Source organism: Nanorana parkeri, unplaced genomic scaffold, assembly GCF_000935625.1.
Source record: "Nanorana parkeri isolate BGI_ZX_2015 unplaced genomic scaffold, ASM93562v1 scaffold2051, whole genome shotgun sequence".
NCBI classification, from domain to species: domain Eukaryota; kingdom Metazoa; phylum Chordata; class Amphibia; order Anura; family Dicroglossidae; genus Nanorana; species Nanorana parkeri.
The window spans coordinates 3,731-14,039 of NW_017308319.1; the positions used below are offsets into that span (position 1 = coordinate 3,731).

The 10,309-nt window shown below is 42.0% G+C and overlaps 1 protein-coding gene across 1 annotated transcript; it reads left to right on the top strand.

Moving 5' to 3' along the window:
- Positions 1 to 5,610: 5,610 nt before the first annotated feature.
- On the top strand, positions 5,611 to 6,224 carry DUSP18 (dual specificity phosphatase 18). Its single transcript, XM_018572501.1, has one exon. The coding sequence runs from the start codon at positions 5,619 to 5,621 to the stop codon at positions 6,171 to 6,173; it is 555 nt and encodes a 184-aa protein (XP_018428003.1). The 5' UTR covers positions 5,611 to 5,618; the 3' UTR covers positions 6,174 to 6,224.
- Positions 6,225 to 10,309: the final 4,085 nt, after the last annotated feature.

Here is a 10,309-nt window from a genome sequence, read left to right on the forward strand (position 1 = left end):
CTTGCAATTTGGAGAAGGTGGAAATAATTTTGTCCAGTCCATTTTTGGAGTTTTGCATCACATGTGTCAGATCTAGCTTTTTTTTCTGCACTTTTTTGTGTCATACCAATACAAACAAAATAAATAAAGATGAGAATGCCTAAACATTTGTAATTGCAACAATTTTCTGCGCAAAGTGGTGTATTATCTGACAGAAATGCCGGGGTGCCAATATTTTTGGCCATGACTGTAGTTCTGTTTGCACAGCACGGTGCAATGCGGTTTTACCACAGTGCACTAAAAAAAGAAAAAGTCCTTTTTTTCTTTTTTTTTTAGCGCACACCACCACAGTAAAGTGATGTAAAACTGAGCTCACATTTCATATAGGTGTTCAGCAGCACTGACAAGCAGAAATGGATAATATCTTTTAATTGAAAAAATGGCAGTTGTTTCTGATACATTGTGTTCACAAACCCAGTGTCATCCAATTAGGGTTTAGAGCTACTTTAATGCAAATATTCATGAAAAAAACCCACAGTCTGGTCTGATTTTTAAACTGAGCTTTTCATTATCACTTTTATAACAAGCCAGATTTTTTTTTAGCATTTTGTAATACTTTTTAAGAAGAAAACTTTAGTTTCACTGGGTGTACATTTTACGTTCTCTTAAAATATAGGTTTTTATTAGTGTAATTGGTGTGCACTCTAGTGGCTGTCTGATAAAAAGACATCTGCACAGGTTAGGCCATTGCACTGTATTAAAGGAGAACTATGGGGTTAAGGCTTTTCCCCATAGTTCTCCTTAGGGTAACGGGAGGACACAAACTAGCGTCCTCCCGTCACCCTAGGCTCAGTATACCGTGAGCTGTAGCTCGCGGTATACTGAGACGACGCAGTATACCTAGAGCTGCTGCTCGCAGTATACTGAGATGCCGCAGCTGAAGCGGATCCCGACAATTGTGCCGGGATCCGCCCAGCTGCGTGACTGACAGCTGGCTCTGCCTATCTAGAGGCAGTGCCAGCTGTACCCGCCCCCTCCCCCGTCCGTTCCGCCAGTCAGCGCTGGCAGATCGGAGGTGGGAATCCAGCCCCTCCCCTGTCACGGCAGAGAGCCGTGACAGGATCGAGAGGTGAGCGAACGCCGGTATGTGTTCGCTCACCTCCCTATCTACTGAGCCGACCTGTGACAGTCTCATTGTCACAGGTCGGCTAGAACTATGAGGTGAGTGAAAAGTACTCACTTTCTGGCGCCAAATTCATTAAAGCCATGTTTTGGCCATGAGCCAAGCCTGATTCTAATTGTAAACTGATTAGGGGTGTATTTTACAAACCCCCGAACATAAGGGAGGAGGAGACTCGCTTACACTCCCAAATATAAATAGCTGGGAAACAGGGAACTGTTGTTATAATGGGTGACTTCAATGATCCGGACATTGATTGGTCACACGATACCGCTCACTCTACACTGAGTGGCCAGATTATTATGACCACCCCATCAGTACTTCGTTGGACCATGAGATGACTACACGAGATGACTTTCGGCTGACAGTCCAGTCTTTAAACACTTTAACAACAGCTGCTCTTGAACATTTAACGAATACTGCTGTTTTGCTGATACTCGCTCCATGGCTCCGAGCGCCAACAATCATCCCACTCTCAAAGGCTGTTAAATCGCGTTGTTTACCCATATCTTCAGAAAAAAATCACGTCTACTGTCGTGGTAAACAAACTGCTTCCCTATTTATAATGGTCTGGCCCTCTAGCAACTTCAGCGCGAAACTAAAGCTAATTTGCCTACAAACGTCAGGTGGTCATAATAAACTGGCCACTCAGTGCATAAAGGCTGGCTGTTTTCTAAAGCTGTTAGACAATTTCATGGATCCGATAGTTGAGGTCGCGACCAGGAAGAATGCAATTCTGGATGTATTAATCACTAATAATGCGGACCTAGTTGAGGACATAGAAATTAGGAATACATTGGGTAATAGTGACCAAAGGATGATTAATTTTAATGTTGGGTACAGAAAAGAGAAGTGTGTTGATCTGGCAAGAACGCTAAATTTCAAAAAGGCAAACATTGATAAGCTGCGGCATCTAGTGTATGACACTAAATGGGACAACTTATTTCTAACAATGAACACTGATGAGTAGTGGGATTGTTTTAAGAATACATTATGCAATGCTATTACCAAGTGCATACCATCGGGTAACAAAAATAAAAGATCGACAGCTAAGTATGCATAGCTAAATAAAACTGTAAAAACGCATCAAAGACAAAAAGCCGGCATTTAAAAAATATAAGATGGAGGGGACTGCATTGGCATTCCAGAGCTACAAGGAATGCAATAAGAGATGTAAACATGAAATCCGGTCAGCTAAAATAGATTACAAAAAAGCATTTTGTCACAGTCAGTAAGAAGAACCCCCAAAAATTCTACCAATATATAAACAGTAAAAAGGTAAGATAAGAGCAGGTAGGCCCAATAAAGGAGGAGAACGGGAGATTAGTCACAAACGACAGGGAGAAGGCTGAGGTATTACATTCATTTTTCTCCTCAGTATACACTCTAGAATAAGACGGGGTTAATAAAGATATAAATGTGAGTAGCTCAATGTGTAAAATACCGCAGTGGTTGACAGTAGCTGGGGTTCAATAAGACTTGAAAAGCTTAATGCAAATAAATCAATAGGACCAGATAACCTGCACCCCAGAGTACTTAGAGAGCTTGGCCATGTTATAGCGAGAACGTTATTCCTCATTTTCAATGACTCATTAATGACAGGAAGGGTACCTGGCGTAAGGCAACGGTAGTACCGATATTCAAAAAGGACTCAAGATGCCAACCTGGGAACTACAGACTGGTCAGTCTAACATCGATAGTACGCAAACTGTTTGAGGGAATGATAAAGGACTATTTAGTGGATTTTGTTTGTGACAATGGTGTAATAAGTGATAATCAACATGGATTTATGAAGGACCGTTCTTGTCAGACCAACCTACTGACCTTCTACGAAGAGGTGAGTAGAGAGTAGAGCTGTACGTGCCGGCCGTTTCTCATGTGAATGAGGCTTAACTGATATGCATTGCTTTGTGGCAGTTTCTGTAAAATAGTTCAGATATGTTTTTCTTATGCATTGACCTGCATTAAGGGGCCAGTGGAAATCAATGAGAGCTCAGGAAAATGTATTGTTACCAAGATCCGCCCCTGGCAATAGCCCACGTGCTCTTGGCACACCACTGTAGATGCTTATCACCCAATTTAAGAAATTGCAAAATGACACATTGAAAAAGGCATACAAAATATATGAAAACAGAAGTGCCTATGTGTAAAGCCACCATAATGTTTAAAGCAGAACTCCAGATAGAATAATTTTAACCCTTGCACTGGCACTAGCCCCGCACTGCAAGGTTTAAGCGCTCGCTTTTGTCTAGGTGCTAAAAAAAACCGTTATACTCACCCGAGGAGCTGGCTTGCTGTTAGACTGGTCCCTGGAGCCTCTCTCCCCTTCTGCAGCAGCGGTCTAAGGTCTCATAAATCATCACGTTCTATACAATGTGTATAGACGTTAGGACACTGAGGAACATTCCAATGCTGCAGTGTAGGAGGAGAACCAGGCAGCCGGTTCAGGTGAGTATAACCTTTTTTTTAGCAGCTAGACCAAAACTAGCACTTAACCCATGTAATACGGGGTAGCCCCACTGCAAGGATTAAGAACACTTTTGCCCTGAGTTCTTTAATTTTGTTGGGGGTGGCATTCGGAATCAATGGCAACACACATGTACCTGCGTATTACTGTGCATATTGATAATGCACCCTTAGTGACAACCTTAATTTAATGAGTCTGTAGAGAGAGCTGTCCATAGACTTGCTAAAGGGAATATAGAAGTTTTTTCAAGTTTCTCAACTTGACATGTAAAGGTACAAAAGTTTGATGTAAACAATCACTGCGTGTTCATGTTTTAGAAAGTTTTGTTTCTAGAAATAGGTTGTGATTATATAAAGTAAACTCCCAGTTATCTGACACACACGGAGAACAATAGGTGCCATATAACAGTAGTTTCTGGTTGCTTCCGCAGCCGACAGGTGAATGTAAGCAGCCGGAAGCAATAGCCAGACTACTATTGGCTATTTCACATTGCAATAGCCAATAGCAGGCTGGCTATGGCTCCCCATTGTTTACATTCTGCTGCCAACCGAAGAATATAGCCACCGGCCAGGAGCAAGATGTACACAAAGAATTTTGTAAGCAACTAAATAAATGTAATTGCTAATTAAATTTTTTAGTGTGCACCAAGCAACCGGCAATTTTTTAGAGTGCATCAAGCCAACGGCAAAAAAAAAAATCAAGGACATATGTCCTCCATCTTCTTTTTATTTTATTTTTTGCCAGTTACTCGACAGAGTCAGTTGCTTGAATGCCGGATAACGGGGAGTATACTGTATTGCAGCGGGCCCAGAGGCGGACAGGGCGGTCTACACTGGGCACTGCCTCTCGAACTCTGCTTAGTGGATTCATTATATACAGCAGGTCCTGCAGCCCCTGGCACTACAGTCGTGGTGGTGGCTCTGTCAGGCTGACTGATCATCGTCAGAAAGTGAAACTATAGGGGGGGTTGTTGAGATAATGGAACAGTGGGCAGCGTCAGAATTCACATAAATACAATTAGCACTGATTAAAGTCCTCTCAGTAAGAACTATGCAGACACACACACATCACTAAAACTGATTAGAAGGATCAGAAAAGAGACGCTGTAGAAAAAAACGCTCGTCACTGGAATTGGGCTTCAAAACATGCTGATAATATTATTTATTCTAAGATGATCGCCAATTGCATATTCAATTTAAAAAAAAAAACAACTGGATTTATTTTTACAAACCTGTACAAAATCAGGCCATCTGTCCCTTTTGTTTGACAGAAAAAGACCTCAGGTCCCTCTGCTGGCTTGTTAGACATTTTAACTGATGAGAGACGGACAAGAAACATTGAAGTGAGTAAAACTACAGGCGGGCAGATGACAGGAAAACACTGAATTGGTAAGAAGCATTTTAGTAGCATTATGATGTCATCTGTGTGATATAATACTGTATGGTTAGCAGCCATAGTTGTATATGTGTATCCTATTTTTCTTTGAAGCAATGGCAGGAATAATGTTGCCACGGAATGGTGTTTTTTTTGTACCTGAATATATTAAAATGCCACCATGGATGGAAAGCAGGTTCCTTTAGGTCAGGGGTAGCCAAACTCCGGCCCTCCAGCTGTGGTGGAACTACAAATCCCACAAGGCATTGCAAGATTCTCACAGCCTTAGCCATGACTTCCGGAGAGAGATGCATCATGGGATTTGTAGTTTCACCACAGCTGGAGGGCCGGAGTTTGGCTACCCCTGATTTAGGTGTATGCACCTTCAGAAAGCTGCTTGGAGGCCCTGAGAGTCCTTAAACCTGGATCACATTGTTATGCATGTCTAAACAGTAAAAATCACATTCCAACCTTTTTTGCTTTACCATTGGTCACTGAGACTCAATCTAGGACACCATTAGTGAGGTACAAATGCTCTTGACAGATTGCTCTGTATTTACATTTTGAACAAATATTTTCTTTCTTTACAGCTGAATAGAAGACATTTTGGTCTTCATAATGAGCACTGCAATAAGTCAAAGAAGGCCAAGAGCTCATCATAGATTCAGCAAGGTAACAGAGAGCCTGTACCTTAGTAACAACAAAGCAGCCTACAATAAGACTCAATTACAAGCTCATGGGATCACTTGTGTAATCAATGTGTCCTTAGAGGGTCCTGTTGGTACCCCTCCTGTCCCAGAGTATTTCCATTTTTCTGTAGCAGATATTCCAGAGACCCCTTTGTGTGACTACTTTGAAACTGTAGCAGATAAGATCCATGAAGTGGAAGCAAATGGAGGATGCACATTAGTACATTGTGTAGCTGGTATCAGCAGATCTGCTACACTCTGCCTCGCGTATCTAATGAAGCATGGTGCAAATACCTTGCTGGAGGCACATACCCACTTAAAGAAATGCAGACCCTTCATTGAGCCCAATATTGGTTTCTGGGGCCAGCTCATTGCCTATGAACTGAAATTGTATGGGAGAAATACAGTCCATTTAATCACATCTCCAATAGGAATTATACCATCTGTCTCTGAAGAAAAGACAAAGAATATGATTCCACTGTGAAAGGAAAATGATTGACTGGAATAAGGAAAATATAAGGTACAATATCTTACACCGGCTTTTTTTTTTATTTTTGTAAGCCTCTTTTATTAAAGCATGGACCAATTAAAATATTTATTGATGACAACAAATATGTATCTTCAGATATGGTTCATTAGAGCGTGTTTGTGTGTGACTAATGTAATATACAAGTATGACTCGTCATACAAACCATTCTGTTTAGAAAGGGATTCTATCTGTGAAGGTTCTCATTGAACTTGGTCATGGTATAGCTAATAGTAGTTATTCACTTTCAGCTGGACTTGTTCTTTAATCTTGATGACATTTCACAGCTTAACCAAGCAGCTTCTCCAGTTCTAACGAGTATTGGAAACATCCCTGGCATTTGACAGACCCCACACTCCAGCTATGGGTGCCCGTGTGTACCTTACGATAATCGTATGATAATCGCGGGAAATCCCGCGATCGTACGATTATCGTAAGGTGTGTGGAAGCCGTGCGACCTCTACTACTGTAAGGTAGTAGAGGTCGCACTTTACTACTGTAAACATGTTCGAAAACCCGCCGAGCATCGTACGATGTTCGGCGGGTGTGCAGCATGTTCGTAAAATAAAAGCCGGACAGGCCGGTGTGCGCAAGTGCACACTGCCCGTTCGGCATTGCCGTCATCGGAAGCCCGCCCCTCAGGGGGCGCGGCTTGCGATCATCGCAAGTACAATCTGCCTGTCCAAGATAGGCAGATCGTACGTTTTTTTTAATTACTTTACAACCATCGCAAGACAAAAGTCTTGCGATGGTTGTAAGGTGTGTGCCCAGCATATGAAAGACCATATGTAGGCACAATACAACTACAGTAGACAAGGTCCAGTAGCATGATTTGGGTAGAAAATAGTTGCACATGCACACTGCTCTATGGAGAACCTGTCTGAATTAACCAGTGCATGTGTGTGATGGATGAAAATCAATCATATTTGGGTCATCATGTATTGATTAGAAATCCTCCTGTATGAATACAAGAAAAGTATGGAAGAATTTCTGTGTACTGGAATTCTATATAGCTGGGCTGGCCTGCCCAACATATTCATTTTCTAATGCTCTACTTCTATTTTTACTGTTTTTATAAAAACCTATTTTCACTAACAGCAGGAAGTGGCTACCTTATTAGGTGGAACAGCTAGATGACAAAGAGACTTTTTTTGTCTGAAGGTAGGTAATAAAAAACACTGACTGATTCCCAAAATATCCAAACTAAAGTGTATTTTTAGTTATGGTATGGACACAAGGAATCAATATCTTAATATTTTGGTAGTTTTTGAGCATTTAATGTCAGCAATTTTTAACTCAATGTATGCAATAATTTAAATATTTAGTCTTGCATTATAACTGTCAAGACTTTCTCATGAAAGATTTATATGTCCACCTTGTTTAGCTTTCCCTGGGCCTAACACTTCAGCTTAAGTGCAAGAGGTCACTTGCAGTCTGACAGTAGCTACTACATGGCCTCATACCAGGGGCGTAACTAGAAATCCCAGGGCCCCATAGCAAAATTTTGTAAGGGCCCCCCCAACAAAACCCCCCGCCCCAATTTTAATAGAAATGCGCTGATCAGCACGTTTTAATTTCAGCGCTGAAACGCGACTAAAAACAGCCAAAAATGCTCTTTCAAAAATTGTGCAGAAACCACGGTGAAACGCTTCCGCCCTGGTGTGAGTGGCGCCTGAATGAGGCCTAACACTTTACTTTATTACTGCCACACCAATGAGAGGCTGAGGAAAGGGGGACTATAAAAAAAAAAATGAAGGAACGCTAAACTGTAAATAAGCGATTTATGTTATAAATGATTTTTGCGGTGTTTGTGTTGTGATAAAATGATACCGGCGTATATTCAATTACAACACAAGGTATTACAACGCACGGCAATGCGTCACAAAGCTTTGCCATGCGCTGCCACAGTTAAACTAATGTTTTTTACAAAAGAAAAAAATCATGCATAAGGGGGTCCAGCCCACCTAGTAATTTAAAGCCGAACTCCAGACACAAAACCTTTTAAATTATCACTGTGCTGCACATAGCCTGCACAGACAGCAGAGCAGAGCTGCGGGAGGGACCCAGCAGGCCAACCTAATATAGGCTGCCTGTAGAAAACTAGAGGAGGGCGGATACAAGACCAGTCACCATGCACAAGGAGAGAAATCAGCAATGACTGGTCTTTATGACAGGAAGCTCCTGCACAAAGGGGAAGTTTCACCTACCTTTCATCTACCTGCAAATATACCAAACATTATATACCAACATTTATAAATGTCTGTATTTATAAATGTTGTTTTGTCTTAAAGTGTAATGTTATTTTAAGCTTTGTTGAAAACAATAAAAACTTTTGAAAGTTAAATATACCAAAATAGGCAGGTATAAAGGCTGAGACAGGGCTTTTGGGCCTGGAGGCAGTATGGGGAAAATCGACACCTCAGGTCCTGCAAGCCAAAGAAGTGGTAGGGCCGCACATAGCAGAGGCCAAGCATGTCTGCAGTTTCTGGGCAAGAAAGGCCAACCAATCTAGTGACAGCAAGTCCATTAAAAACTCGATGTCCACTTAAGACTACCCTGTCCACAGGCTTTAAGACTTTGTGAATTAAGTCACAGGGTTACACTGCTACAATGCCATTTCACTGCATCATAAACTGTGTTGGCACACTGATAAGAACTGGAAAAATAATGAATCTAGTAGCAGGATTCACATGTAATCTTTTACAGTGCTAGTGGCAGCCTGAACTATATATGTCATTTTTTATTTGGCCCATAGATCCACTTTTTAACTTTACTTACTTTCTTTCTCTGTGTCTGCAACTTCAGCTTGAGTGTGATATCCAAGAGGTTATCTGAAATCTGACAGTTAATGTAGTTTTAACTGTCTGACCTGCTGCTGAGACTAGGTAATAACTGGCATTAATCTCAATTCACAAAGCTAACACCCCGACATAGGTGTCCCTATTTATATTAGCCCTAGGGGCATCCAGAGGCTACATCCAGAGGCTGCCCTTGCCGGAATCATGTTAGAGTACCTCCAGGATCTGCGTATGCACAACCAGGGGCATGGCTGGCCCTGCTCATCTGTTCCGCACACCAGTTAGTGGACTTTTGGCTATGGTTGGTCATGCTCAAAGGTGTGCATGTGCATGACTTCGCATGCATCAGTGTGCATGTATTAGCATGCAATTAGCATTCATCTCTGACACTGGGCGTTCTTACTGGCCTAGAGGGTATTTAAGCCTTTTCCTTTCTGGTGGCTGGTGCTGTGACTTCTTGTCAGCTACTCTATAGCGCCAGAGCGCTACAATACTAAATCTATCATCTGCCCTTGTCGACCTGGATTGATCTGTCTACACTTGCCTGCCTGTTGCCGACTTAGATTGACCTAACTACTCTTTTGCCTACCACAACCTCTGCCTGGACATGACTACTCTGTTACCTGCCACGTCACGTCTTTATAGACCTGACTACTGTCTTGCCTGCCACAAGCTTACTACTGTCTTGCCTGCTACCTGCCACGACCTCTGCCTTTGACCAGACTACTCTCTTGCCTGCCAATTTGTGGACAGTTCCGGCACTGTAGCCTATCTGTTCCTGCCACCGCCTTGGTGAAGCGATCCTGAGGGCCTCGACCTGGTGCCAGTTTGACTGTAACTGTTACTTAGTCCGCATCATCTGTCGGGGGGCACCGTAACAGGCCTATGTTCTTAGGTCATTTTGTCTTCTGGTCAACTATTCTTCAAATATTATGGGCAGTAATAAAAAAACTTAACCTAACCACTGAACTATCACTTTCTCAAACAATCATCCTCGCACAGCTACCTCCTCATGTGTCACTTACCCCTCCCTTTAAGATTGTAAGCCCTCACGGGCAGGGCCCTCCTTACCATCTTGTCTTAAAGTGTATTGTGATTGTAATGTCTTCCTTATATTGTAAAGCACTGCGCAAAATATTGGCGCTATATAAATCCTGTATAATAATAATAAAATGGGTTCATTCAGTGATCAGGATAATAACACATTATGGCCACTAGATGGAGCGGAGAATCATAGGAAATAAATACATCTTATTAACATGAGATTCAATGTAACAATTCTACAGAACACTGGAC

Coding starts and splice junctions, on each gene's coding strand:
- DUSP18 (XM_018572501.1), top strand. CDS start 5,619: ATGAGCACTGCAATAAGTCAAAGAAGGCCAAGAGCTCATCATAGATTC.